The sequence below is a fragment of the Prunus mume genome, linkage group LG1 (assembly GCF_029339155.1).
Source record: "Prunus mume cultivar Tortuosa linkage group LG1, ASM2933915v1, whole genome shotgun sequence".
Classification (NCBI taxonomy): domain Eukaryota; kingdom Viridiplantae; phylum Streptophyta; class Magnoliopsida; order Rosales; family Rosaceae; genus Prunus; species Prunus mume.
This window is the reverse complement of record NC_142698.1, coordinates 12,980,465-13,008,333: the sequence shown is the minus strand read 5'-3', so window position 1 is coordinate 13,008,333 and position 27,869 is coordinate 12,980,465. Positions and strand designations below refer to the sequence as shown.

General features: G+C 40.1%; 8 protein-coding genes and 1 pseudogene across 11 annotated transcripts; 6 read left to right on the top strand and 3 right to left on the bottom strand.

The window, feature by feature from the left end:
• Positions 1–1,387: 1,387 nt before the first annotated feature.
• LOC103340176 (ABC transporter G family member 20) lies at positions 1,388–4,751 on the top strand. The gene is given in 3 exon segments (XM_008243567.2): positions 1,388–2,538; positions 3,459–4,235; positions 4,238–4,751. Coding segments are annotated over 3 exon segments (2,163 nt in total). The 5' UTR covers positions 1,388–1,520; the 3' UTR covers positions 4,606–4,751.
• A 577-nt stretch (positions 4,752–5,328) lies between these two features.
• Positions 5,329–8,646, top strand: RS2Z33 (arginine/serine-rich zinc knuckle-containing protein 33). Of its 3 annotated transcripts, XM_089043919.1 has the most exons (8): positions 5,451–5,466; positions 6,100–6,213; positions 6,555–6,649; positions 6,800–6,839; positions 6,975–7,070; positions 7,359–7,546; positions 7,658–7,744; positions 8,081–8,646. In XM_089043919.1, the coding sequence occupies exons 4-8, from the start codon at positions 6,816–6,818 to the stop codon at positions 8,472–8,474; spliced, it is 789 nt and encodes a 262-aa protein (XP_088900045.1). In that variant the 5' UTR covers positions 5,451–5,466; positions 6,100–6,213; positions 6,555–6,649; positions 6,800–6,815; the 3' UTR covers positions 8,475–8,646. The 3 variants fall into 3 exon arrangements, with proteins under 3 accessions (XP_008241800.2, XP_008241808.2, XP_088900045.1); XM_008243578.2 differs by lacking the exon at positions 6,555–6,649 and having other exon boundaries at positions 5,329–5,466; XM_008243586.2 differs by having other exon boundaries at positions 5,405–5,466; positions 6,555–6,839.
• A 370-nt stretch (positions 8,647–9,016) lies between these two features.
• On the top strand, positions 9,017–10,368 carry LOC103340203 (zinc/iron-chelating domain protein). 2 transcript variants are annotated; one of them, XM_008243605.3, is made up of 4 exons: positions 9,017–9,436; positions 9,533–9,611; positions 9,731–9,788; positions 9,887–10,368. In XM_008243605.3, exons 1-4 carry the CDS (start codon positions 9,194–9,196, stop codon positions 9,987–9,989), a joined length of 483 nt encoding a protein of 160 aa, XP_008241827.2. In that variant the 5' UTR covers positions 9,017–9,193; the 3' UTR covers positions 9,990–10,368. The 2 variants fall into 2 exon arrangements, with proteins under 2 accessions (XP_008241827.2, XP_008241820.2); XM_008243598.3 differs by having other exon boundaries at positions 9,038–9,436; positions 9,701–9,788.
• Positions 10,369–11,861: 1,493 nt separating this feature from the next.
• On the top strand, positions 11,862–12,742 carry LOC103340218 (uncharacterized). Its single transcript, XM_008243617.3, has one exon. It carries the CDS (start codon positions 12,061–12,063, stop codon positions 12,679–12,681), a length of 621 nt encoding a protein of 206 aa, XP_008241839.2. The 5' UTR covers positions 11,862–12,060; the 3' UTR covers positions 12,682–12,742.
• A 293-nt stretch (positions 12,743–13,035) lies between these two features.
• Positions 13,036–14,593, bottom strand: LOC103340228 (uncharacterized; annotated as a pseudogene).
• Positions 14,594–14,735: 142 nt separating this feature from the next.
• LOC103340239 (valine-tRNA ligase) lies at positions 14,736–16,887 on the bottom strand. The gene is made up of 4 exons (XM_008243637.3): positions 16,525–16,887; positions 16,247–16,425; positions 15,723–15,924; positions 14,736–15,278 (listed from the first exon to the last, which is right to left on the bottom strand). Exons 1-4 carry the CDS (start codon positions 16,601–16,603, stop codon positions 15,049–15,051), a joined length of 690 nt encoding a protein of 229 aa, XP_008241859.2. The 5' UTR covers positions 16,604–16,887; the 3' UTR covers positions 14,736–15,048.
• Positions 16,888–18,330: 1,443 nt separating this feature from the next.
• On the top strand, positions 18,331–20,566 carry LOC148921043 (CAP (Cysteine-rich secretory proteins, Antigen 5, and Pathogenesis-related 1 protein) superfamily protein). Its single transcript, XM_089043901.1, has 2 exons — positions 18,331–19,763; positions 20,063–20,566. Exons 1-2 carry the CDS (start codon positions 18,525–18,527, stop codon positions 20,345–20,347), a joined length of 1,524 nt encoding a protein of 507 aa, XP_088900027.1. The 5' UTR covers positions 18,331–18,524; the 3' UTR covers positions 20,348–20,566.
• On the bottom strand, positions 20,541–22,424 carry ALS3 (aluminum sensitive 3). Its single transcript, XM_008243648.3, has 3 exons — positions 21,857–22,424; positions 21,194–21,439; positions 20,541–21,085 (listed from the first exon to the last, which is right to left on the bottom strand). The coding sequence occupies exons 1-3, from the start codon at positions 22,202–22,204 to the stop codon at positions 20,771–20,773; spliced, it is 909 nt and encodes a 302-aa protein (XP_008241870.2). The 5' UTR covers positions 22,205–22,424; the 3' UTR covers positions 20,541–20,770.
• A 3,295-nt stretch (positions 22,425–25,719) lies between these two features.
• On the top strand, positions 25,720–27,738 carry LOC103340269 (Ribosomal protein S24e family protein). Its single transcript, XM_008243666.3, has 6 exons — positions 25,720–26,087; positions 26,210–26,345; positions 26,512–26,596; positions 26,691–26,738; positions 27,259–27,359; positions 27,457–27,738. The coding sequence occupies exons 1-6, from the start codon at positions 25,823–25,825 to the stop codon at positions 27,584–27,586; spliced, it is 765 nt and encodes a 254-aa protein (XP_008241888.2). The 5' UTR covers positions 25,720–25,822; the 3' UTR covers positions 27,587–27,738.
• Positions 27,739–27,869: the final 131 nt, after the last annotated feature.

Genomic DNA, 27,869 nt, shown 5'->3' with positions numbered 1-27,869 from the left:
GCTATATTTCTTGCCCGCAACAACCAACCATACCACACAGTCAGTCCACAGTAGATGAACACCCATTTATCCCACGCAGCCAGTCTAGAGCAGATGTAACACCCTCACCTAACACAAGCAGATAAGATATGTTACATGCAGAGAGATATTTTTTTACTAATATAAAAAAGAAAAGGTACGTCGAGTTAAACAAACAAGTAATTAGCCAGGAAAGTTGTACAAAACACATCATGTCATGCGTAGAAATGGGGTTTTCGTGAAGAAATGAAGGCGTGTAGAAAAAATAGATTATAATTCGGAAAAGACACAGGTCATCACTCTTCCATGACAAGCCAACCCTACAAAATAAACTAACAGAGAATTAAAATGCCCCGCATTTTGGTCCAATTACCATTGAGTTCGAGTTTCGCTGCAACCAACCAGGACTCTGATGCATATTGCATTGCATGTACAATCTCCTCTTTTGAAAACTTTTCCATCCCATGAACTGTCCCTTTTCAACTTTTTAATTCAAGTGAGCGAAAAGAAACCTACGTTGTCCAATAAAATGAGTTCGGTGATGGCCAGAAGAAACAAAGAAAATAATTTAAGGTTTTCTTTCGATTTGGACAACCTAACAATTTTGGAAAATTTTGTATGTTCCGGTCTACCAGGTGACTAAATAGGGTGACTATAATTAAAACCACCAAGTAACAATACACTTGGAGCAATAAGAATCTAGAAAAATGTTTCAGCCTGCTTGGATTTTGCCTCTGGTGGTACTGAAAACTCTCTTTTACATAACAAAAATGTTTATTTATTTATTTATAACGATTGAGTGAAATCCAATTTCTAAAAAAGCCTTTATAGTGCCTCCTTAAGAAACATTTGCACAATGAGTATGTGAGCACTTTGAGTTTCAATTAAAACCTTTCATGTGCTTCAAACAAAAGTATTACCAGTAAAAACAATACTATGCAAAAACATTTCATATACAGAAGCGCTTTCAAACAGACCCTTGATAATGATGTTATCGTATGCAACTCTTCAGTTGCCATGAAAATCCCAAATTCCATAGTTACATCACACACACACAGAGATATATATATTAATTTAGCTTGGTTGATACTTTTGAAGCATTTAGTATAGTGAATACTTAAAAACTCAATTTTAATGTCCGAATGTTCATTTTCATAATTATCTATCCATCAAAATCTAGTTTTATTTATGAGGTTTAAGAAAGTACATAAAATCTTGGGGTGGTAGTTGGCATTTTAGCACAAAAATTGTAGAAATGCAATAGTTACACATAGTTCCAAAAGCCCCCTTGGACTTGGTAAGAAGTGTAGAGCTAGAAAGAAAGCTGTATAAAGCACAACTCTCCTCTCTCTCCTCTTCTCTTCTGACCAACTAAAGCAAGCTTTCACGCAAGCAACGGTTGGACACTTAAATCCACCAAACACAATGACCATCAAAATGCCACCACCTATAAATCTTTACTCTCAAAGTGTTCTCTAACTAGTTAGCAAACCCACCCAAAAATGGAGCTCAAGGAGTTTAGCCCTAGAATCCGCCGTGGCGTAAACCCTACACTTGGGGAGCTTCTCAAGTCGGTTGGAGATGCACAAAGCCCTGATCATGATCATCATATTCTTGAGTTAGGCTTTCCTTGCAGCTCTGTCCCTCCCTCCTCCTACCCTTTTGTCCTCTCATTCACCAATCTTACATATAGCGTCAAAGTCCGACGCAAGGTGAACTTAACACCCTCGTGTTTCGGTGCTAACTCCACTACGGCAGAGGTCAGCAAAGCCAACACCAAAGTTTTACTAAATGGCATCTCTGGGGAGGCTAGGGAAGGCGAGCTCATGGCGGTTCTAGGGGCAAGTGGGTCCGGAAAATCAACGCTGATCGATGCTTTAGCCGATCGAATCTCCAAGGACAGCTTGAAAGGCTCGATCACATTAAACGGAGAGGCCTTAGACTCAAGGCTCTTGAAAGTGATATCAGCTTATGTCATGCAAGACGATCTTTTGTTCCCAATGCTTACAGTTGAAGAGACTCTTATGTTCTCAGCTGAATTTAGGCTTCCTCGCAGCTTATCGAAGTCCAAGAAGAAAGCTAGGGTTCAGGCTTTGATCGACCAACTAGGCCTTCGAAACGCTGCCACTACTGTGATCGGCGATGAGGGCCACAGAGGCGTCTCTGGAGGCGAAAGAAGGAGAGTTTCTATTGGAATTGACATAATTCACGACCCCATTGTTCTGTTTCTTGATGAACCAACTTCAGGGCTTGACTCGACGAGTGCTTTCATGGTGGTGAAGGTTTTGCAGAGAATAGCTCAGAGTGGGAGCATTGTGGTCATGTCCATTCACCAACCCAGTTACAGGATTTTGAGCTTGTTGGATCGTTTGATATTTCTTTCTCATGGACAGACTGTGTATGGTGGCTCGCCGGCGAATCTTCCAGTGTTTTTCAGGGAGTTTGGACATCCGATTCCCGAAACTGAGAACCGAACTGAGTTTGCTCTCGACCTCATTCGAGAATTGGAGGAAACCCCAGGTCACTATTTCGACTTTGCTAATTTTGTTCACTAAATAACATGATAACACACACATGAGTAGTATTTTATCTAGTCGAAATAATTAATGTTTGGAATGGGCATAAATTGAATTACCCATAGATTACTTTTTTTTCCATTAGTATATTTCTTGCCTACCAAAAATAACCATGGCATACAGTTAGTCCACAGTAGATACGAACTCCCATTATCCCATACAACCAGCCTATAACAGTAGGAGGAATACTTCTCTATTCTCGTTTCATTGCTCTCTCTTCCTCTGATAGGTGACATGAAGAGATATAACACCCTTGCCTATTGTCGGGGGATATGTAGAGATATATTTTGTTACTAATTATAAAAAGAAAAGGTGAGTTAAACAAACACTAATTAGCTAGAAAAGTTGCACAAAATACATCATGCCATTTTGTAGAATGGAGTTTTCGTGAAGAAATGGAAGCGTGTAGAACATAGATTATAGGAGACACAGGTCACCATCACTCTTCCATGGCAAGCCAACCCTTAAACTAATTAGAGAATTAAAATGCCACAAATTTTGGTCTAATTACTATTGACTTTGAATTTTGCTGCAACCAACTAGGACTATGAGTCTTTAATTTATGATGCATTAAGAGAAGTTTCTAATTGGATTAAGAAAAGTTTAACATATGAAGAAACCTAAGTTATATCCAATAAAATGACTTTGGTGATGGTCAGAAGAAACATATAGCAAATCTATGTTAAATTTGTTCACCAAATTTTGCAAATTGAATACGTGGGCCAATCGTATTTTGTCGACTAGAAATAAACCATGTATAAAATGGACATAAATTGAATAAAACTAAACACTGTGACATGTCACATGATCATTTGTACATAAATTTAGTGATGATACTATTTTTAAAATTGGATATTTCAACAGGCGGAACAAAGAGCTTGGTGGAATTCAACGAGTCCTGGCAGCTCAACAAAAATCAACAAAGACAAGAGGCAGATCCAAACAACTTGATCAACTCCATCACCAAGCCAAAGCTTTCCCTCAAGGATGCAATAAGTGCAAGCATTTCAAGAGGCAAACTAGTCTCCGGTGCACCAAATGACCCAAGCCTCTCCTCCTCAGTCCCCACATTTGCCAATCCATGTTGGATTGAAATAGCAGTCATCTCCAAACGCTCCCTCACAAACTCAAGACGAATGCCGGAGCTCTTTGGCATTCGCCTAGGTGCAGTTCTCGTGACCGGACTTATTTTAGCCACTATGTTTTGGAAGCTTGACAACTCTCCAAAAGGTGTCCAAGAGCGGTTGGGCTTTTTCGCCTTCGCCATGTCCACCACATTCTACACGTGCGCCGAGGCCATTCCAATTTTCCTCCAAGAACGCTACATTTTCATGAGAGAAACTGCCTACAATGCCTACCGGCGGTCCTCTTACGTTCTTGCTCACTCTCTAATCTCCATTCCCTCCTTACTCTTCCTCTCCTTAGCCTTCGCTGCCACGACCTTTTGGGCCGTGGGTCTGGCGGGTGGTGTTCATGGCTTCCTCTTCTTCTTTTTCACTATTTGCGCTGCGTTTTGGGCCGGGGGTTCTTTCGTCACATTCCTTTCGGGCATTGTGACCCATGTCATGTTGGGCTACACAGTTGTGGTGGCCATTTTGGCCTACTTCCTTCTCTTTAGTGGGTTCTTCATAAGTAGAGATAGAATCCACTCTATTGGATTTGGTTCCACTACATTTCCCTAGTGAAGTACCCATATGAAGGTGTCTTGCAAAATGAGTTTGATGACCCCACCAAGTGCTTTGTGAGAGGGACCCAGATGTTTGACAACACACCACTAGGAACCGTCCCCGTGGCAATGAAGTTGGAGCTGCTCAAGAGCATGAGCACCACTTTGGGAGTCAACATCACCGGCTCCACGTGCGTGACCACGGGAACAGATATACTGAAGCAGCAGGGAATCACTGACCTCAGTAAATGGAGTTGCTTGTGGATCACCGTTGCCTGGGGGTTCTTCTTTAGGATTCTGTTTTATTTTACTTTGTTGTTGGGCAGCAAGAACAAGAGGAGGTAGTAATTTGTGAGGTGAGGGGTGTCACAGTCATGTAATCTGTCTGATTATTATTTTCTTTATTGATTTTCAGTGTATAATTTTAAGTTATTACCATGTAGTTTTGTAATACATGCAACACATTGCTTATGAAAGATTTTCACTTTTGATGTCTTGGACCATGATTAATTAGCGATTGTCACATGTCCAAGATAAAAGAAAAAAATGAAACTGCTTTTATAAAAGGAGAAATTCTTTGGTCCGGCAGCGAACCACGTCATTCATCAAGAGAATTCTTTGCATTGGGGTGGAATGAGCATGAGCTTGGTTGCGACTCAAATACAACCAAACCCTTTATTTGTGTGTGTGACCAAAGGAGCGACGTGGTATGCCTGCCGAGTCCTATAGAACAGATGCCTGAAATAATTCTAAAACAACCTAACAAGCTCAATGCCCATCTAGATATGGGGTCAACTCAGAACAAAAGGAAATAAAACGAGTGAACTCAGAACAAATTACTGACCATGTGAAAGTAGAATTTTGGTTTTGTGGCCAAATTGTTATCTATCGAGCCAGGAATCGTCCAAATTGGGCCGGAAGTACTTCTATAAAGTCCATTGGGCCAAGGCCCATTAATATGAGGCCCATGAAGCAATAAATAATGACATTTGGCGGTGATGTTACCAAACCAAACCCGGATTAATTTTTCAGTCTATTTATCTGCTAAAATCCTAACCCTTGGATAAAAGAAAAAAGTATCCTGGCCGTCAAACCCGTCGGCTTCGTTCTATAAATAACAGAGACAGAATCTATCCGTCTATCTCTCTGTGTTTCGAAAGCGCTGTTAGGGTTAAATCGACATTTGGGGCTTTTTTACCAGTCAAGGTACGAGCTTTTAACAATAACTCAATTGTTTAAATACTTGGGATTTCAAGGGTTTTCTCGTTCGCAATTCAGTGAGTTTATAAAGTTTTGAGTTTTTTTAATTTTTACAATGGGTTTTAATTAGATTTGTGTTTCTGTATCCGATAATTTGCTTTCGAATTTATATGTTGAGCTGGAGATTTGTAGATCCTGGATAATTTCTTGTTAAGGTGATTAAAGAATGTAATTAGGGCTTGTCAGTTGTTTCTGGAAACTTGATTGGTTTACGCTCTGCACTTTTTTCTTCAGATTGTTTTTGGAGCGGTTAATTGTCTGATTATTCGAGATTAGGAGTTTCTGCTTTAGATAGTGTGCAAAATTTACTATGCCTCACGCAATTTTTATGGATTCTCAAATTATCTCTTATCTGTGTATGTTTCTTTTTTAAATCCACTAATGAGTTGGGTCTGAAAAAATTACGTTCAGTTTTTTGGAACTGGAAGTGTTATTTTTTTTGTGTCTACCAATTCCCTATTATTCATGTCAATTAACTGGATTTGTGAATTTTAGCAAGTTTTTTTTTTTTTGGGGACAGAATTGTAGCAAGGTTTCTTGTTCAGTGTTTACCTTGCTAATTACAATTTTTTTTGGCAGCTTGAAAATGCCTCGTTATGATGATCGATATGGCAATACACGCCTATATGTTGGTCGTTTGGCTTCACGCACCCGTTCACGCGATCTGGAACGCCTTTTCAGCAGATATGGCAGGTAATTGCTTTTGTTGTTTCAGAATGTATTTTGAGTGATAAATTGTTATTTCAGAATGTGTTTTGAGTGATAAACTCATCATCTATGCAATATATTCAAAACCACAATAGTCATGTTAAGGTACCTTATGAATTGAAATCTAATTGAAAACTAACTTATCCATGCAATATATTTGAAATCACAACATCAGCTCGTGAGGGCATCCACCAGAAGTGTTGGGGACATTTGGTTCCTTGCCAAGCTTGCCTTTGTGCTTGGTTTAATGTAAATTTTCATGTTCTGTGTGGGAGCATTTTGCCCCTAGGTGTTGTGTTTTCTTAACTCGAATAATCTTGTTGAAGGTTTTCTGGGGTTTGGCCTTACTTGGAGGTCTATGGTGAGAGGGTGGCCTTGGTGGAATTGGTGGAAATTCTTGCCGAGTGTATATGAGACTTTGGTGATTCTTTCTGTAGTCTTATTGCGTGTTTTTATGCAAATGGCAACAATCTCAATCTGGTGTTTAGTTCGTCTGTGACGGGCGAAGTATCATGCACTTGAAGTACTTAAGTAATGATAGCCTTACTGTTTCTGGCAACCGTTTACGCAGAGTACGAGATGTGGACATGAAGCGAGAGTTTGCATTTGTTGTAAGTTTTTCTTACTCTCGGTATTTCTATTCTTTTTGCTTATATTTTGTTATCTTCAGAACCTGCTTATGGATCATAAAACCCAAAAAATGGGGGTCACCTGTTTTGTCTTCTGCCCTTACTTCTTGATAACAGGAATTTAGTGATCCTCGAGATGCTGATGATGCCAGATATAGCTTAGATGGTCGGGAGTTTGATGGAACTCGTCTTATTGTTGAATTTGCAAAGGGGGTAAGGTCTACAAGCTGAATTTTCCTTTCTAATTCAAATACCCGTGCATGTTATACTATGGATTCTTCCAAGTTTTTGAATTAAAATGCCCCTTCTAGTTTCCTGGTTACATACAGGGGTGTTACAGTGCCAATTCATGATTGCTATTCCTGCTGTTCACCCAATCTTACTTGACATTTAAACTAAATCCCTCTTTTCCTCGTCACTTTATATTACTGTTCTCAGGTTTCTAATCTGTTCATATTCTCTCATCAAACTCACATCTCCTTTCTGTGTTATATGGAATAGGGACCGCGTGGTTCCCGGGAATATCTGGGAAGAGGTCCTACTCCTGGGTCTGGTCGTTGCTTTAATTGCGGTATTGATGGCCACTGGGCTCGTGATTGCAAAGCTGGGGACTGGAAGAATAAATGCTATCGCTGTGGAGAAAGAGGTCATATAGAAAGGCAGTGCAAAAATAGTCCCAAGGAGTTAAGGTAATCACTTTTTCTCAAGTCTTGTTTCATTGCTTGTTTCCTCCTCCCTCCTGTTTTTGGATGCACTGTGGGATTCTTTTTTGACATTGTAGAAATTAAATTATATTGCAGGCGTGGGCGGAGTCGTTCACCTGGATCACGTTCACCTCGCCGTGGGAGAAGCCGTAGCCCAAGTTACAGCCGAAGCCGCAGCTATAGGTCAGTGAGTATGCTCTTGATTTCGAGTTTCGTTATCACATGTATTTTATCATCTTATATAATGTGTTCTTAGATGTATTTGTAATTTTGACTTGATTGATATGAAGATCATTAGCAACATTTGTTTACTGTAGTTATCTGTTGCGTAGTGAGTGAGTTGTAACATGCTTGGGGTTTAGAATTGTGTTTCTTTTATTTAAGAGAATAACTGAATTGGTATTCCTCATATGATCTAATGTGGAGGGTTGTGAACAAACTTAGATTCAGATGCATGATGTCTATTGAGATTTATACTTAATATTTTTCTAACAACTTGATCATTTTGTGTGTTGCCAGTCGATCAAGATCCCCAGTAAGGAGAGGGAGAAGCCGAAGCCTAGATCGGTATGACAGATCACTGAGCCCTCCTTACAGGAAGAGTCCACCGCCCTCAAAGGGGAGGAAGCACAGCCTTACACCTGATGAAGGCAGCCCACATGGGAGAGGTAGCCCTTCTCCCAGAAATGGTAGACTCAGCACAGAGCGAGATGGCTCAGACTACAGTCCCAGGGGAATTAGTAGAAGTCCAGTTAGCCCCAGAGGGAAAAGCAGAAGCCCGAGTAGCCCTGGAAGGGATAGCCCTACTGTTGGGAAGTACCCGAGCCCTACCGAAGCTAATGGTCGCAGCCCCAGTCCAAGGGACGATAGGAGCCCTGTTGATTATGAGGATGGACGCAGTCCGTCACCCTAGGCTGTTCTGGAGAAGAATTTGTTGTCTCTTAGACAAAACTTTGAGCATGCATAGACTATTTAATTTTTCCCTGCTTGTTCTATCTATGAGCATATTTGACTCGCTCGTTCTATTTAAATATTACATAAGAAACCGAAAACAAAAAACAAAACAAAAAACTTGTGGAGTTCAATCTTGTTATCCTATTTTGAAACTAGTCTTCTCTTCAAGATATATCAATAAAATTAAACTAACTGAGTTTAGAACAATGACACCGTTCCATCTTTACCTTTATGAAAACACACGGACTAAATTGGCCATAAACACGAACTAAATTCTAAATTGGCCAACGTATGTGGACAGGGAACAGGGACTGGGTTTCTTTAGCATTTAAACCTTATTGTTACTACAAACCTGGCACTAAAGAATTTGACCACCTATATAATCCCTAATTACATTTCACAATCAATTGATTGTTTTGAATTTAATTGCCAGGTAAAAATGCCAGAAAGTGAGTAAATAATTAGATAAATAAATAACAATTTTTTTTTGGTCAATAAATAAATAATTAGTTTGGAACACATAACTGGTTGGAATAACCAAAAAAATAAAAATTTCGATTTCTTGGTCAAATTAAATTTTAGTTATTTGCTTGCTTGGAATAAGAACACTACAAGAAACCTTCTGCAACAATTTGAATAAACCTAAACCACCGCCATCCTCCAACTCTTATCCACAAAATGTCCAACGCAGTGGCTTTGCCCTGTCTTGGCATAGTCAGCAAGGCACGCCGGCCACGTCAGACGGCCAAGACAAAGCCAAACAAAATCCCGCCGCCGTTGACGACGAGTATCGGGTTCGGGACGAAGAGGAGGGAGCAGACGTGGCAGTGCATAGAGGGTTGTGGAGCTTGCTGCAAGCTCGAAAAAGGTCCCTCCTTTGCTACCCCTGAAGAAATCTTCAATAACCCAACTGACATTGAGGTCTGCACCCAACCATGTCTCTGAGAAAATCCTCAATATCATTAGTTTGTTTTTCTTTTTCGTTTTCTGAATTGGGTTTTATGTGAAATATTTCAGCTTTACAGAAGCATGGTGGGTGCAGATGGGTGGTGTGTGAACTTCGACAAAGGCACACGCAAGTGCTTAATTTACAATGGTGAGGCATTTCATTTCACTTGTTTTACAAAGCTCACCTTTTTGTTTTCAATTTGCAGCCTTCTCATTTTACTTTGAAATCTTTAACAGATCGTCCCTATTTTTGTCGTGTGGAGGCAGAGGTTTTTCAATCACTGTATGGGATTAATGAGAAGAAGTTCAATAAGGAGGCCTGCAGGTTGGTTTTCTGTTAAAAGCAATTGAGAATGATGGGTTCTTTTAGTTTTTCTTGTTCATTCTTTGATTTGGCTCAATTTTCCATCTTTTTGGTTGCAGGAGCTGCAGGGACACCATAAAGTCTGTTTATGGTCCTCATTCAAAAGAGTTGGTTAACTTCAACAGCGCAGTAACTTCAAGCTCCAGCAGCAATAGTTGTTAAATGAATGCATTGCTAATTATGACAAATTTGCAGCAAACTGGTATAACAAATTTGGGCAAGATTCACTTTTGATGGACCTTCAAATTCCTCACTCAATTCAGAGCACCAAACTGGCCAATGATTAGTGATCTCCACTTGGGGAAGAAACTTCGAGAGCCAGAGTTTTTCGGCATCTGCAGATTCTGAGACAAGAAATAGGCTTATCCAAAGTGACAATTTAATGTAATTCACAAAGTGCTTATTTGAATCTTTCAACATTTTTGTTTACAAGGTTGAGGACTTGGACATACCTTAGAACACCTTGTACCAAAACCATCTTAAAAATGATTGGTTTCGCATAAAGAGCTCAGTTTGCTTAATCTACTTGATTTAGAATTAATTTGTACAGCTGTCGAATACTGATCATATTTGATTTACAATTGAACACACGGACTTATCAGATTAAGCTCAGAGTTGTAGGAGCGTGAGAAAATTGCGTGGACATATGACCTCTAAGCCAGGGAAAGCTCTCAAACTTGGTCCAAGACCACCAGTCTGTTAAAACCGTTATTTCAAGAAGATTCATAACCACCACAGATCCAAATTCAAGAACTTCTCCTCACACACTTTGTTCACCTCCTCCTCTTTCTCTCCCTCTCTCCAAAATGCCAAAGTTGATGATCTCACAAACCTCAACTTCAACCATGTCCATACTTCTCCTTGTAGCTTTCTTGGCCCTCACTCCCACCATTGAAGCCTTCTGCTCAGACACCGTGTTCACTTCTCTCTCGTCATCCGGCTTCACACTCTTTGCTCATGCTTTGCATTCCCACAACCTCACCACCACCGCCAACACTACCGTCACCTGTTTCATCCCGCCCGATGACAGCTTCTTAGGGCAACCCCTCAATGCCAACACCCTCCGAGCTCACATCTACACGTCGGAGGCCTTGCCTTACCAGTCCCTCCTTAGGCTTCCACTGAACACCACCCTCCCAGCTCTCCACCACAACACAAGGCTTGTTTTCGGCACTGATGGCAAAAGGGTCTCTTTCAATGACGTTCTTGTCACTGCCCCGAATCTCCACATTGATGATTCTTGTGTTGTTCATGGCGTTGAAGGGCCTTTGGTGCCAATCCCATCATTGATGGATGATGTCCCGAGGCCAAGAACCGAGACTCTGCCATCTCCAGCCTTGCCAAAGCATCGGGGTCATCGTCGGTTTGCAGAGATTGTCAGGTTTGTTCGTCGTGCACCCAATCCAGTTATTGTGGATGGGGATCAAGACACCTACCTCCCTTGAGAATTTTTGAAGTCTTGGCAATGTTTCTTTGTCTTGACGGGATATTTGATGTTTTACTGTTAGTCGAGCATTTCGATTCTGGTTGTTAATCTCTGTGATTTAGGTAGTCATATTGTTTGAGATTTAGCTGGTTTTGGGTCGAAAGAGTTTGTCAAATCATGGTGCAGTTTCCATTTCTTGTGGAACCAGAAATGCTGTGTAATTGTAAACCATAATGAAATACCATTTGGGATTTATTCCAAACCAGTTTCTTTCTTTCTTCATTAGTGATCTCCTCATAAACAGAATTTATGAGCTGAAGTTTTACATTTGATGAATTCAGCAGTGAATTGTTGTTGTGTGAAAACTTGAGAATATATTTTGCCAACCACATTGCAAGCTAATGGGATTGTATGGACCAAAAGAAAGGCTTTCTCAACAAGTGGAGGCTGTGACTTCATCTCTCAGAGAATGAGAATCGAATAAAGATGCTCTGCCGGCCAATCTCTAAAGCCTTCTTTTCATACAAAAAGATATTCGGTTCATGAAGGCATTAGTAGTTAGTAACCAAAGTTATGGCCATTTACGATAGATTTCAGAGACCAATATGCTCATGTTCCCTTTTCTTTTCTTGTATCAGAAACAACCTTTCCCACATAATATAAGCTCTAGCCTCTAGCCTTTCCTCGAATGTCCCAACTCCTGAATGCTTCCTTCCTAGAATAGAATAGAATTACCTGTCTACTTGGGACTAAGCTAAGTTTCAGAGAGACCTTTGAGCAAGGTTTGACCTGCGTTGGAGCTTGAACATGAACGAGGAAGGAGTCGAAGAAACCCACTTCATTCCATATGATAGAAATTATGTCATTGCTTACAATGATGAACATCAGCCATCAGATGCAATATGGTATCCTTGTCCTTTCTTCAACCCCATTTCTTCCCAGGAAGGATTTCTTGATGGTTTAACATCTCCATCATGTGGGACAGATGAGGCCGATTTCGCAAGCAGTCTCTGGAATGAGAATGAACGTGCTGAGGAGACTTATGAGGGTGAAGAGTTACCATATTATGGCTGTGGAAACTGGCTCAGAGAATATGAGAGCTCCTTTGGTCAGTGTTGGGGAGATGGTTACTTCTCCCATGGCAATGGAACTCACAACAATGAAGGAGACAGTGAGTTGAAGGAGATAGAAGGCCCCAGGCAGAGTGAACAACAACATGAAAGCCATTTGAGGCATGAAGAAGTCACTCAAGATGGCCATCCTTCTTGTGACTCTAATCCTTGGTATGATCTTTGGCTTGCATTTGGAGGGGAAACAGAGACCTATGGCTGGGGTGAGCAAGAAACCAGGATCACACCTTCCTACAACGTGCCGGATATCGGAGTTTGTGAGAGTCTTTTTGGCTACTGGCCTTGCTTGTATCGATAAGACTGAAAGACATGTAATGAACAGCTAGTGAACAATGACTTGGCAACAATCTTTGTGATCATGGAATGTTTGTGTTTCGCATTCTGATGTAAGATATGGGTGAATTGTAGATTTAGGTAGTTTAGCGGAAGCGAAAACAATGAAAACAGAAAATTAAACACATAAAGATAGGTTTGGAATCACTCAAGGGGCTTCACACCCGTCCTTGGCTTCGCACCAAACATCAGAATCTCTAATATCTGGACTCAATAACTCAAATCTACCATAATGAATTACATGGGATGGCATTTATAGCAAATTAAAACCAAGAATGAGGGACTTCACCAAATTCTTCTCCACAATCTTCGTCGGCAAGTTGGGGATCATAAAACCTATCGGTACTGTAAATAACACCTATTGAAGTGTAACTTAGTCATGGGACTTTGGCCTCCCAAAGTTCCTCTTCAAAGTTCCTTGTCATTTCTCAAATCCTTCTTTAAATTTGCTAAACAGGTAAGTTTTGATCATATGGGACTTTCAAGCCCCAAATCCCATTTCTAAACACACTCTAGAGAACTTAAAGAATCCATGGAAACAAAGAACTCACAAATTCAGGCAGATGCTACTAGACCAACAAATGTGCCACCTCAGTACTCAAAATGTTTGTCCTGTTTGTTTTCCTCGTGTATGAAACCACTCGACTCCCAGAACAGGCTTAAAAACCACCTAATCCCTCAACCATGGGACTTGAAACTGTCCCAAGTTTACTGCTGCTGCTCATATATCTGCATATAAGTCTCAGAAAGGGCAAACATTTGGGGAAGAGTTTCTGAAACATGAAGATCCTGCATCTCATGCCATAATTCTTCTGACTTTCCTTGTACAAATATCCTGTATGAACCTTCACCAGGTTTGCCATCATGAACAATGTTGGCAATCAGATCATACTTTGAACGCAAACTCTCATTCTCTTTGGGGATTGACACTGGGATGTAGTCTTTCCCACGAAAGTCGACTAAAGTCGGATTCTTTTCCACAAAGAAGTTGTTCTTGGTAAATCGCTGAATGTGGATAATAAGATACTGTGGTAATCAGGTGACTCGATTCCTCATCCTTGCTATGCGAGGTCGGACTACTTCAGTCACAGTCTCCCCATCAAATTTCTTCAAAATGTTGGATAGCCGGACCTGGGGTATTATGTTTTTCTCCATCACATCTTTGGAAAGAGGTGGTGGGGGCAAATCCAACCCAAGCATTAAGAAAGGCATTTTGTAAGTTTCCTTGAGAATGCCGTTGTTTTCAGTGGCAGCATCTGTATTCAGATCATCACCATTTTCTTTCTTAGGAATCTCCTTCACAACCTCCAGTTCTCCTGAAAGCACTCATAGATGATGCTGCTATCTTTCTTTGAATTTGTAAGATGTGCGTGCAGTGTATTAAGCAGCCATGAGATGAATTCAACAGGGTCAGATTGCGCTCCTATTCGAAACCGTTTCTTACTGGCTTTCATAACTGCCTGCACCTGTCCTTTGAAGTTGCGTGCACTGCATGCCATATCTTTCTCGTGAGCTCCCCGATAAACAAGTGGAGATTTGCAATGTTGATAATTCTTAGGGATGAGGAAAAAGTTTCTTAGTGGAGTGACTCGTTAATGATTGAATGGTGACATAGACAAAATCAGTCTCCTTCATGTTATTGAGCCTCAACATTCCAGGAAGGTAATAAGAACCATCAAATGCCCTAGACCATTGCTTGTTTTTGTCAATCTGCTCAACTTGTTCCTCCGTAAACCTCGGGTTCAGGACATGTCTAATGTCATCCAATGACGGGTCACTGATGTCGTATCCATCAGGAAGGCAATAAACTTTCTCCGTCCGAAGATTGATATAAACATGGTGTCCCAGCTTCAAGGCTATGAGTGTATGCATGGGACTTGTTCCCTCTTCCTTGGTAACACTTACCACAAACTAAACAAGCATACACATTCAAATTTGACAGAGACAGAGAACAAAATCAAAATATAAAAAAATCGAAAACTTAATCAAATCCTACTAAAATCTGGAAACTATAGAACCTAAGAAAATAACAAATAAATTAGGAACCTAAATAATGATGGCCACATCACTTTCATCTGTATAACTCACAATATTAAATATACAGCTCTTAATTTCGACTAAAGTATGAACAATGCCATGCACCCACCGACGACAGAGGGTTTCGTCTTTGGCCACTCAAGAACACATTGAGCGTCACAAGAAAAGTAAGATTTTGCACAGTATGTACCTATCTTTATCTTTGTTCTCTTTTTTTTACTCTTTACAATAGCAAAATTTATGTAAGATCAACCTACTGTAAAGAAGGTAAAAAATTAAATTAACTATAAGTCCATCATATTACATGGTCAAGCCCCATTTCCTCTTCAATATCATCCCCATCTTCAAACAGCTTTAGGAACCGAGCTTGATCTTGCTCTCTCTTCTTCTTTTGCCAGAACTTGTGTGCAACTACTCCTCCAACAATACACACTACTAAAACGACAACAACGATTAATATCACTAGAACAATATGCCATCCAGTTTTCTTTTCTTCTTTATGTGCTGCAGTCGCGGACTTGGAATCTGCAAACATATGGCCAGAAAATTATGATTACAAGTTGGACGCTAAATATAAGAGTAGATTGGATTCAAATACAGATGCATGCATGCCAACAACAGCTACGCTAGTTGGTAATCAAGTATGAAATGAAGGCAGCAGCATCACGAAAATCTGGAAATTTCCGTATTATCGAACGCATTCAACTACAGTTAAGAATCATGCAGAGCTTTATCTTCTGTTATTTCTAGCAAACACACGCCACCAAAGTTCCTAGTCACTCATTTGAGTAATATGCACTAAAATATCATTAGCTAGGAATTTTATCCAATATGGGAGCATTGGCATGCCATCTAAAAGTGAGCTTACTGTGACCAGTTTAAGGCTCTAACCACAAAACTCCTTATCAACTTAAACTAGGCATGAACGAAATGATCTCAAAATTTTCAATTGAGTAGACTCTCACTCACCAGGTGAAGCAGCAGGTAGACACCTTGGACACGAAAAGGTAGCGTTGAATTCCTTGCTCTTGAATCGGACGTATTTTCCATCAGAAGAATTGAAGTCAGAAGGACATAACTCCCACTCATCAAATATGTCATCTGATTTAAAGGTGTCCTTCTCATACAACCCGCATCGCTTGCACTTCTTACTCGAAAACTCTGTCAGAGGCTGAAAGCATGAAAAATCATAATTCCATCAGAAACCTACCTAATTAAAAGCTCAACAACAGCTTTTCAGCTCAAAACAGCTTGGGTACATATATACAATTGATTTCTAGCAGGACATCAGACATATTATGCTGTCAGAGTCAATCAGTACCGCACATTATTCTACCTATTCAATGGCCCTGATCTCACAACACCATATGGCTAGTTATGCTTTCTAAATTGGACCAAACAGAATTCATCTTATCAAAAATTACAGTCTTAAATTTTAAAACAAAGGCAAATTGAAATAGAAACGGAAATTTTGAGCATAAGCACAATCTCACCTGCCAAGACTCTTCGCCTTTGAATTCATACGACACGTTCTTCTCCTTCACATCAGGAAACACCGTCTTGTTCTCCCCTTGGCATGTGAAATACACAATCGGCTTCACACCTTTTATGAACTCGTGCGTGTCGTATATCACAATCGAACCCAGCGTCACGGTCGCCGATAATATACATCCTATGTACGAAAACAAACAAATCAATCTCACACACAACGGCGTCGTATTCAACACATCAAATTCCTGTTTGTTTCCCGAGAAAAATAATGAAAATTTACCCGGAAAGCAGCCGAGGAACACGCCAAAGACGATAAAATTGATTGAAACCTTAGAAATCCACGGCTTCCGAATCGGCATATCGAGATTTATATCGCGTTTTGTCGAAAATTTGGAGGAGATGATCGGACAGAGAAACGGCGGGAGTGCGCGATACGCAGCTCTCTCGTTTGTCTCTCTGAGACCACCGCGAGGAGAGGCAATTTCGTCAAATGAAAAGTGTGGTTGGTGTTGTTGTGTCGGTGGTTTTTGCTGGTGTTTTCGAATCTTTTTGTTTTCGTGAGCTCGAAGAAGATGAAGATGAGAGATAAACGAAAAGCGGGGTTGACCGTGACCAGTTCGCGCTTCGCGCTACGCCATTTCAGAAAATTACACGGGGTTGAAGTCTCTGATGGGCTAGGTGCGTAGTGCGCACTACGCACATCACTTCTCAGATCATGCCACGTAGTCGAAAATCAAATGATCTCTGTAGTCTGTAATATTTCTGATTTTTTACTTGAGCACATGTAGTTTTAGTTTTAGCAATTAAAGACATGTAATTTTATTTAGATTTGCAATTCAGGACAACCCGTAAATTTGTTAATGCTCCAAATTAAAATATAGAGTGGCACCATGTCATGGATACACATGCATGGCAATCTATTGTTTGTTAAGCTATCGTTCAGTTATTGTTCTTAACATGTAAGTAACAAGCTGTTAATTGCATCATATTATCATATGTTTAAATGACGATTTAGTTACTGTTACTGATTATCACGTTTGGGTTATGAATAGACTTTTCATACTATATTCTTTATTATTTTACGGTGCTTCTTTGGATTACGATCTTCTTTATCATCTTGTACGGTGTTTCTTTCGATTTTGAATGAAACATCATTTTCAACAATGACGTTAAAATTAAGACTATAAGTATAATTTGACCTTGATCAAATGAGAGAGTTAGAAAAATAAATACACTACTTAATCTATTCCCTCTATTGTTGATGAAACCAAACTTTTCCAAATAAAATTGAATGTGACCAAATCTTTTTCATTTTGAAATAGACAAAAGAGATTAATGGACAATTAGAATATTGTCACGAATCGATCAAGAACATGAGTCATATAGTCCTTGATATATCAGACCAAAAAATAAAATAAAATAGTCCTTAATACATCATTGTCGGTTTGATGATGGTGGAAGTGGCAGAACCACTCCTAGGCTAGGAGTGGCCCTGGCCCCCTCATTTTTTGACCTCTCTCCTATATATAACTTACTAATAGACAACTTGTAATTTAAATTAATGGCCCCTTTAAAAACAATTAGACATGACTAATTTTGAAAATTTTAGTTCTAATATGTATTTTGAACACTTAAATGTATTTGATATACTTGTGTTTTCTATCTCGGTTCTCTCAATCTTAAAATTCTAGCTCCGCCTTTTTGGTGGAAATTGATCTCTCTTGCTTTAAAATATATATTTCTAAAAAATAACCTTCTAAAATTCAAAGCTGATGCTGCCGAATGGTATATTAAACACACACCTGAAAGAAGTACAACTAACTTAACTAACATTGAGCTTGCAGCACAAGAAGGTATGGACAGGTATTTTGCATGAAAACAACATTCTGAGCCATTGACCTGAAGACGTCCCGAAACTGCGGCTCTCCATCGCCAGCCTCCTAACAATAGCATAACTATTTATGCTTTTTTCAAGGGTCAATTTTGGCATCAATCTATCTATTTTCGTAAAACTATGGATGCCCCAAGAAGGATTAGGCATAGCATGATGGTAAAATCGATTGAGTTGTAAGGTCATTTTATGGAAACTACACCAAATAAAGCACCTCTTAGCCCTCTGATGCTCGCTCTCTCTTGCCGATGCTCTCCGAACTTGAGAGCTGGCAACCGAAATTAAACCAAACCAAACCAACTTTGCCATATCATTTCACCCTTATCAAATATAAAATACCTAAATTATAACCACCATTGCCACCACCCACCTCCACATACAACAACCCAATGCCGCGACGTCAAACTTTCGCTACTATAATAATCACCACCTCTATTTTGATCCCCTTCATCTTGGCCGACCCATTCCACCTGCCGAGACACGACGTTCATATCAATCATGTCGAAAAGGTGACTGCCAAATCCAATGCTAATCCCCATGCCAATAACGTAGACAATGACGAGAATGGCATTGGAACAAGCATTGGCGGGATTGCAAATGCCGCCAATGACATTGTCAACGACGTGGCCAACGCATTGCATCCGAACAACGAAAACTACACAGAATACGCGCCGCCCGCGCTAGCCCAAGAGTTCATCATGGCGCATAACAAGATTCGAAACGCTGAGAACGTGCCGCCCTTGGTATGGAATGAGACGTTGGCCCAATTCGCAGAGGATTGGGCCAAGAAGCAGACTGATTGCGGCATGCGCCACTCGAAGGGCCAATACGGGGAGAACTTGTTCTGGGGTTTTAAGGCCCATTGGTTGCCGAGAGAGGCAGTGGAGGATTGGGCTCATGAGAAGCAATTTTACAACAGAGAAAAGCGACAATGCGCCCAAGACAAAGCTTGCGGCCACTACACGCAGATTGTATGGAAGAACACTCAACATGTTGGGTGCAGTCGGTTCAGATGCTCCAACGGAAGTTTGCTCATTATTTGTGAATATGCTCCTCCTGGGAATTATGTCAATGAGGACCCTTTTAATCCAAGCTCTCCACTTTCTCCTCCTCCTACTCCTAGTGCTACTTCTCCACCATCTTCGTCATCACCGCCATCGCCATCGCCACCGCCGCCAACACCAACACCGCCATCGCCATCTCCGCCGCCGCCAACACCAACACCACCATCGCCACCACCGCCAAAACCAACACCACCATCTCCACCACCACCAATACCAACACCACCACCGCCACCACCGCCAAAACCAACACCACCATCTCCACCACCGCCAAAACCAACACCACCACCGCCACCACCGCCAAAACCAACACCACCATCTCCACCACCGCCAAAACCAACACCACCATCGCCACCACCGCCAAAACCAACACCACCATCTCCACCACCGCCAAAACCAACACCACCATCACTACCGCCAAAACCAACACCACCATCGCCATCACAGCCAACACCAACACCACCATTGCCATCATCACATGCATCTACTTCTCCACCATCGTCGCCGTCTCCACCACAATCATCACCACCACCACCCTCTCAGCCAACATTGCCTCCGAGACGAAAGGTAACTTTAAGTCCTTGATTTGAGGCATATGCTCCTAATCAAATAAGAACAAGAGTCCAATTCCATTGCCATTAAGAATAGAGTAAACTCGAAATTAGGAAAGGGTGCAAGTCGAACTCTAATGGCCATTAGAAAGAATAGGGTAAGAATTGAACTCAAACATTAAGAAAATGATAAAATTTGAAGTTCTAGCATTAGATATGTGAGGGTAAACGTTTTTTGCCACTTAAGTTACAAGTTATCTTAATTTTTTAATTTGGTGATTGACATATTTGTTTTTTTACCACTTTTATCTGCAGGGCCATCATAAGTCAGGTCATGGTCATCATAAGAAAGGTGGCGGCCATAAACCAGGTCAGGGTCATCATAAGAAGGGTCATCATAAGAAAGGTGGCAGCCATAAGCCAGGTCAGGGTCATCATAAGAAAGGTGGCGGCCATCATAAGAAAGGTCAGGGTGATAATGGCTCAGTGAAGGGCCATCATGGGCCAGGCCAAGGACATCATCTTAGTGGCGGTCACCAACGTAATCCTCATCCACCACATCCGCCGCTAATAACAAAATACCAATCAATACAACACTAAATACCTCACCGCATTTGCCGTCGACTCCACTCCGATCATCTCTCTCCAAGGAAAAATCCTCAACTCTACCTTGGAATGTTAACTCCTTTTCTTAAATAGTGTTCAACGTTCTCTTTCATTCATGCTTAATATCATAATATTTTTATGTACAACTGAGGGATGAAAAAGAGGAAAAGAAAGGGTTGCCAATGTGTTAATAAGAAGTACAACTTTTTCCAAGTATGTGTTTATTATGGCCCAAAATAATTAAACAACATCACGGATGCATATTTTTGTCACTGAGAGAAACAGAGTGACCGATTGATAGACATTGTACAATCTAACACTTCAATTATGGCTACTAGACCCTCAAGTGTGCCTTGGGAGGCCTAATTTCGTGCATTTTTCAGTCTGTATTTTGTAATTAAGGGCACTATAAAATCCTCATTCTGAGGAGAAGACCTTGGTCTCTAACTGATAAGCTTTAGTAAAGAAGGCAGGCCAACACAGATATGTTGACAAGATGCTGCTAACTGTAGATGCACCAATGAGAAAGTTCATCACAACAATCTGTAGCTGAATGGCCTCCAGAGGAGAAGCTCCTCCCATTATAAGCCCCGTCATGGCACCAGGAAGCGAGATGAGACCCACGGTTTTCGCATTGTCCAGAACCGGAGACAGGGAAATTACCAAAGCTCTCTTCACCTGCTGAAGTGTTGCTTGGCGCGGGGTGGCCCCGAGAGCCAATGCTGTCTCTACCTGCAAAACAAAAAATCAGTAAACCACCAACAACAAAAAAAAAAAGACTTTCAACCAATATAGTTTCCTAAATTTCCATTAGTTCTCTTTGTGTAAGAATTAACCTACCAGATTCATTTGAGTTCGAATATCGTCGCGAAGTCTTTTCATTGTAACCCCGGTTACTGTCATTGAATTTCCTACCATCATTCCAGCAACAGGGATGATATATCTTGGAGTGAATGGGAAGACTCTGAGCAAAACAAGCAGGAGCATTGTGATAGAGGTTCCAGCCAATATGGAAGCCCCAGCAACATACTTCCCTCTAGGGACATGCTTAGCCCTTTGGCCTGCTGTGTAACCAGCCACAGTTACCTGCAGAGCAACAATCACATAAGCTCATGAAATAGAGATCAAGAATTAAAGTGAAAATTAATAATAAAAAGCACTAGAAGTGCTACCTAGCATATCAAAATCCATTTAAAATTCAATGTAAATAGTTTTTTTTTTTGGATCGTCTTTTCTGGGTATCTTCTGAAATTCAATTGCTTTTGTCTCTGTATAATTCTATACTGAAGCAGAGTATTAATTTCTTACATCTTTCTTTTAGAGACCTCTACTTCTACAAAATCCAAAAATTTAACCAACCAATCAACATACTTCAAAAGGTAATTAAACCCATGAAAAAGGGTAGAGACCAATCAGTTCAAATTCTTTTCTTTTCCTTCTCAATTTTCTCAGAAACCAAACACATGGGCAACAAAATGCAACACAAAAGAGGCAATCACAAACCATGAAAAGGTAAGCCAGAATGATCCAAGCAGCATTGTCCCGAGTGAAAATGAACTGCAGAACAAACCCAATAATGGAGAGCTGGACAAAGGCCCTAGCAATGGAGTAAATCATCTCTCCACCCAAACCCAGCTTCTGCATGAAGGACAAGGCCACCGCCAACAGCACCACCACCGTCGCGGCCAGCGGCTTCACCATGCCCTTGAGAAAATCCGCCATCCATGTTAAGTCCATGTTGCCCAGGAGCTCGGAGAAGGAAAGAAAAAGAACCTGGTCAGCATACAGGCCTTGTGCAATATTTGTGTGGTTTGGAGGGGTTTGCGTGGTGGTGGAGAGAAGTGACGCCATTGTTGAGAAACTGATAACGAAATTCTGATGGGGGATGAAGAAATTAAAAACATGGGAGGAGGAGAGAGGGTAGAGAGAGAGGGGAAGAGAAACGACCTTCCCCAGAGGTTTGAATCACTTGGTGTAGTTGACAACTTGAAGATCTTTTTTTGTTTTGTGGGGAAGAATTAATTAGGGAGATAATCAATGATTAAGTGGAAGTGATTAAATTAATGGATTCCGTATTTCTGTTACGGAGAAAAGCAAACGGGTTTTTCTGCGTACGGCCACAACGAAAGGACAGGCACGACTGGGGGGGACGTTTGTTCTTTGTTGTACTGCAACTCTCGGGTGCTTTGTGGTCAACTGGGCGGGTGGTGGGGCCCGGGTTGCGTGGGTTGACGTGGCGGGAATGGTAGTTGTGGGCGGGGGCCCACTGATAAGCAGGTAGGTTTTTTGGCTTCAGGTGGATGGATCATGGATCCTTGTCAATTTTTGTATGGGGAAGAAGAAAAAGACTCTCTAGTCGCGGAGCTGCTGAGTACGGCGTTTTTGTTTTTATGGTGACATCCTCCGAGCATCTTCATTGCAAGGGTGTGAAGGAAAATGTAAAGGACATTTACGCATAGAATTGTCAGAAATTACTCTAATAATGGGGTATAAATGAATGCAAATATAGCATTTCACCGGAAAAAGTTTTTTTTATTTGTTTAAAAAATTGTCATTTACATCTGATTTTACATCCTCATTTGTTGGGCTCCATAGGCTGAAAAGGAGGAGAAATAATGCAAAAATGGTAGGTTCCAAACATATAAAAGTTGAGATAGCTACCAAAATACCAGAAATATTCTTTTGCTTCAACTTGATATGAAATCATTTCATTTCATGTCATTTTTACATCTCCAATTTACATCTATCCTATTGAAAGAAAAACGACATTTACATCTCCTAAAAGTATAAAGAACTTGTAAATATGGCTTTACACCTCTTAAAATGGAGATGCTCTTATGGCCATGACATTGATCCATCAATTCATCATCTGTGCAATGGTTACATGTTTCAATACCGACATTTTCTTGAATTGGGAAAAATTAAAGATTGTAACATTATGTGTCATGCCGGTTGTATTTATCAATTCATTTTAGTTATAAACTATAGTACGTATTAAGAGCGAAAACACAAAAAGGGATTCCCGTCATTTTCACATGCATAAAATTGTTACAATTTTCATTCAAAAAGACTCAAGGCTTATATAAGGCAGGTGATAACTTGTAAGGAGCGGTCCCTAGTTATACCTGTGAAGGAGGATCTGGCTCTACTTAGTAATAAGAGAGTAAGGCCAGGCCAGGCCAGGCCCTTCTGATATTTATTTAAACCCTAATAATTCCAAAGTAAACATGTCAAAAATCTACTCAACTTTTAATACATTATACATGGTAGATAGATTGGTCCCCATATGATTACTATTTGTAGAAATTGGAATAACGAACATGCCCCTCCAATTGTAGCTGACGTGTCCAACCATGGAATAATGTGTCACATTAGTTTTTTAAACAAGTACTTATTCTGCAATCTAATTTTAATTAGTAGCAAAATACGTTTTTAAATATGATTTAGTTATTTATTTATTTGGCTCGTTATTCTGTGATTGGCATAGAGAAGGAATCTCTTTAGTCAGTGGAAAATGAAAAGGAAAAGCCCAGGAAAAAGAATAATCTGCCCATAAGATTATAAATATGTAAATAATTTATAAGTATATTTTCAGTCCAATATAGCAAATATACAACTGTTCTTAGTTCTTACTATCTACACACACAATCCTTATCTAGAGTAGAGAAAATCAAATGTACCATGTGTTGGGTGGATGGCGAGGATTGGTTGGGTTGGGTGGACGCTGATATGGACTCCAATGGATACGACATATTGGTCCTTCTCATTGGCAGGATAAAGAAATCATGTTGGTTATCAGAGATGACAACTTTATATCAACAGTTGTGTTCTGTCTTATTTGCTTGTCTTGAACCTGAAAAGTGGAAGAGGTTAGCTCAATCCACTTAAATCTTAATTGACACTAGTTAAGAGAACTCACATTGTAAATCAAGTTTGACTCACATGCATATTGTAATATTTAGCTGTGGTATAGTTTTGTTATAGGTGTATTTGCTCGTAATAAAAGTATCTTATAAATTTCCTATCGTTTGTATTAAAAAAATATAATAATGGTATATAATTTGCAATAATCTTAATATAATATTTACAGAGTATAGCCGCGCGGCTATACTACTTATTTATTTTTTGTTAAAAGGACCCGCCTAGTGTTTGGTGGCCTATTTTAGTATCGCCGTGTGGCTATACCTGAGATTTTAGTATCACACAGCTATACTAATACACCTTTAAAAAAAATTCAATAGTAGTATAGCCGTTCGGCTATACCCGGGATTTTTTATAATTTTTTAATCGTATAGCCGCACGGCTATACGAGGGACTTTTTAATTTTTTTTTATTAAATAGCAGCCAAGCGGCTATGCTCTGGAATTTTTATAATTTTTTTTAATAAATAGTACAGCCGACCGGCTATACCCGAGATTTTTTATAAATTTTTTTCAATAGTAGGTTCACGCGGCTATACTCAGACAAGATAAGTGTTTTTGGCCATGGCAGCAGATAAATCTTGTCTATGGAAGACACCTGAGCAGCTGACATGGGTGAATGAATCATTCGGAATGATTTAAGGGAATTTTGTTGACCTTCTCCCCTACAACTTCTTCTTTTGTTGGGCCATTCTATCTATGCCGACAATGCAGGAAATTCAGCACATACTGTTACTGTGACTTTCTTTCTCCTTTTATTTTAGCTTTATGTTTCTGCATAATGAGCTTGAGTCGGTTCAAACTTCAAGGAGCTACTTCCTTCCTACTTGTGTTTCTGATTAATCAAGACGTTGCAGACAACTTACCATCCATAATTTCTCATTCTGGGGAGGGAGCATGTACTTGTGCTTGTTTGTGTCTGAGTTGGTTTCAAACCCAATCCAAAATGTTCATGTTTGGAAATTTTCACAACCCAAAACCCAACAAAATTAAATCGGTATTGGATAAGTTGGATTGCTAGTTGGGCGTTGGGATTGGATAAGTTTGGATTGCTAGCTGCGCTAGTGATCACTCTTTTTGGGATAGCTGCTATAATCGGAAATTTTTTTAAGGTTTTTTAAATTAAATAGTAAAGCCGACCGGCTCTACTCTGGACATTTCTAATTTTTTAAATCAATAGTATAGCCGTTACGGCTATACGTTAGGACCTTTTAAATTTTTTTATAAATAGTATAGCCGGGCGGCGATACCTGGGACCTTTTTAGCCTTTTTTTTAAATAGTACAGCCGGGCGGCTCTACACGGGACTTTTTAAAAAAAAAAAATAGTATAGCCGTGCGGGAATAGTCGGGATTTTTTAAAATAAATAGTATAGCCGAACGGCTGTACTGGGGACTTTTATTTTTTAAGATAAATAGTATAGCCGATCGGCGATACTGGGGATTAATTTAATACATAGTATGGCCGAGCGCAACCGGCCTCTGTAGCATAGAGTCATAGACACTAAAGCCAGTCCACTGTGAATCTCCAAAGCCCGAGAAGAAGCAACGATGTCAAAGCTGGGTCTTCTTCGAACCTCAATCATGTCAAGCCTCTCCGTCCGTACGGCCATGGCTCAAAACCGCGGCCTCACTTCGCTTCTGCGCGAACCGGTGAGACGGTTTTCGACGGAAGCCGAAAACTCGCTTCAGGACTCTTCAACGTCCGATCAGCCGCTGGAGTCTTCGCCGTCCAATAAGCCTCAGAAGTCTTCGCCATCCGATAAGCCTCAGGATTCTTCGCCGTCCGAATCATTTTTCGAAACCCCAAGCACAGGTATCAGACTCAGCTGCCGCGGGCATTTTCGTCATTTTGCATTTACAAGTTAGGGTTCTTTGGGTTTTGGGTTTTTCATTTCATTGACAAACTTGGCAATGTGTTTTATGTGCTGTTTTCAGGATCGGTGTATGGGAGGCTGCTTGGAGTCAAAAGGAATACGCTGAAGACAGACGTCGTGAATTTGCTGGAAGGCTGTAATTTGAGTCTGGATGATGTTAAAATGGATTATAATCGGTGGTTTACGGCGATTGGAATGTAAATTGCGTGTTGTTTAATTTGTTTGTTTGCGAGTAGAAAGATAGTTTTTCACTTCAATTGTTGATGCTTTTAATTTCCTGTATGCAATGCAATGAATTCATTAGATTCTCCCAATAAAATGTGTTTCCTGATGCTTAGATATGCATTTTTTTTTTGTTATTAGGTTAGTGCAATTCCCGTCGCGGCAAGCCTATGATAATGCAATTAGGATGATTGCCAAAAAGGGCCGCCTGTTTAAATTGGAGAGGGTAATGCTGCCATGCCATGATGCTTTGATAAGATGTAATTGTTGCTTACCTATTTTGTGGAGTAGTATGCTAATGATTGGTTTATGAATGACAGGCTAATCGAGCGGAATGGGACTCTCTTACTCCCTATGATGGAAAAACGGTAAGTCTAAGGTTTTCTGTTGTATGTTTATTGTTTTTAACTAAATGTTTTTTCCCTTTAACTTTGGAGTAAGTTTGTCTGTTCGGTTTTACTGGTCATTCAAAAACATCCCTTTTATAGAATGGACCAAGTAGGAGGACAAGATTCTTGATGCCTTAAACACCGTTAATATATTGTTCATGAGGAATCCATATATTCGGCGTTGGAGGCTAATTCAAACTCTACTGGCTGGCCATATATGCCATAGGCAGTTTGATACTGTACAGTTTACTTGGGTTCCTGGACACCGTTGTTTTAGTATGTTTGCAACAAATTTGGTAAACCGAGGTTGCCGTATGTACATATTATATGTTGTCTTTGTAATTTGGAGTCTCCCCCCAAGTATACGCCATGAACAAGTGATACTTTGTTTTGGTGATTGAATTAGAATCCAATATATCTTTAGCTTACAATCAATTTGTTATCCCATGACGAAGATATTTCTGAAAACACTTCAAATGGACTTGCCTGCTGTTACCAGGTTTTATTGCAAGGAATCCCTCCTAATGCGGTTCCAGAAGATGTAGATCGTTTTCTGTCTGGTTGTGAATATGATTCGTCTTCCCTCCAATTAAGTTTCAGGTATGCCTAGTAGATTGCAAAGAATATGAACTCAAAAATATCATTCTTAAATTGATTTCACTTTGTTAAATCTTTTTAATTTTTTTTTTTTTTACAGACCTTCCCAAGAGCCCGCTAAATGGGCAACTGTTCGCTTTCATACTCAAACTGAGGCAATGAATGCATTCCTTGTGAAGAACAAAGGCTTCTGCCTGAATGGTGAAGTTTTGATGCGTGTTCTCCAGTAACAGTTTCTGCTTTCTTGGTTCCCTTTGTCAGGAGCATTGCTTTGAGACATGATAAAATGAGGATAGGATTTTGTAGTATCATCTGAACTCGGTATATGCTGTTGTGTAGCATGTTAACATTTGCTTATTTTAAGATGTCTTTTCTTTCCCCATTTTTATCACGTTTTAAGGAAGCTAAGAATCTTTTGTTCTTTATTCGTTTTTTCAATAAAGAAAAAAATTGGCGGCGAACGAGAAACATTGTTCTCAAAAAGTTTGCCATCATCAGTTCAAATGAGAATGG

Excerpts from the sequence above, each read along its gene's own strand:
- RS2Z33 (XM_008243578.2), top strand. The coding sequence starts at position 6,107 with ATGCCTCGTTATGATGATCGATATGGCAATACACGCCTATATGTTGGT. Across the intron at positions 6,214-6,799 it reads CTTTTCAGCAGATATGGCAG|AGTACGAGATGTGGACATGA; the intron begins GTAATTGCTTTT and ends CCGTTTACGCAG. Across the intron at positions 7,547-7,657 it reads AATAGTCCCAAGGAGTTAAG|GCGTGGGCGGAGTCGTTCAC; the intron begins GTAATCACTTTT and ends ATTATATTGCAG.
- LOC103340203 (XM_008243598.3), top strand. The coding sequence starts at position 9,194 with ATGTCCAACGCAGTGGCTTTGCCCTGTCTTGGCATAGTCAGCAAGGCA. Across the intron at positions 9,437-9,532 it reads ATAACCCAACTGACATTGAG|CTTTACAGAAGCATGGTGGG; the intron begins GTCTGCACCCAA and ends GAAATATTTCAG. Across the intron at positions 9,789-9,886 it reads TTCAATAAGGAGGCCTGCAG|GAGCTGCAGGGACACCATAA; the intron begins GTTGGTTTTCTG and ends TTTTGGTTGCAG.
- LOC103340218 (XM_008243617.3), top strand. The coding sequence starts at position 12,061 with ATGAACGAGGAAGGAGTCGAAGAAACCCACTTCATTCCATATGATAGA.
- LOC103340239 (XM_008243637.3), bottom strand. The coding sequence starts at position 16,603 with ATGCCGATTCGGAAGCCGTGGATTTCTAAGGTTTCAATCAATTTTATC. Across the intron at positions 15,925-16,246 it reads AAGGCGAAGAGTCTTGGCAG|CCTCTGACAGAGTTTTCGAG; the intron begins GTGAGATTGTGC and ends TCATGCTTTCAG. Across the intron at positions 15,279-15,722 it reads TCTACCTGCTGCTTCACCTG|ATTCCAAGTCCGCGACTGCA; the intron begins GTGAGTGAGAGT and ends ATATGTTTGCAG.
- LOC148921043 (XM_089043901.1), top strand. The coding sequence starts at position 18,525 with ATGCCGCGACGTCAAACTTTCGCTACTATAATAATCACCACCTCTATT. Across the intron at positions 19,764-20,062 it reads CATTGCCTCCGAGACGAAAG|GGCCATCATAAGTCAGGTCA; the intron begins GTAACTTTAAGT and ends TTTTATCTGCAG.
- ALS3 (XM_008243648.3), bottom strand. The coding sequence starts at position 22,204 with ATGGCGTCACTTCTCTCCACCACCACGCAAACCCCTCCAAACCACACA. Across the intron at positions 21,440-21,856 it reads TTCTGGCTTACCTTTTCATG|GTAACTGTGGCTGGTTACAC; the intron begins GTTTGTGATTGC and ends GTTGCTCTGCAG. Across the intron at positions 21,086-21,193 it reads TTCGAACTCAAATGAATCTG|GTAGAGACAGCATTGGCTCT; the intron begins GTAGGTTAATTC and ends TTTGTTTTGCAG.
- LOC103340269 (XM_008243666.3), top strand. The coding sequence starts at position 25,823 with ATGTCAAAGCTGGGTCTTCTTCGAACCTCAATCATGTCAAGCCTCTCC. Across the intron at positions 26,088-26,209 it reads TTTCGAAACCCCAAGCACAG|GATCGGTGTATGGGAGGCTG; the intron begins GTATCAGACTCA and ends TGCTGTTTTCAG. Across the intron at positions 26,739-27,258 it reads CTCCCTATGATGGAAAAACG|GTTTTATTGCAAGGAATCCC; the intron begins GTAAGTCTAAGG and ends TGCTGTTACCAG.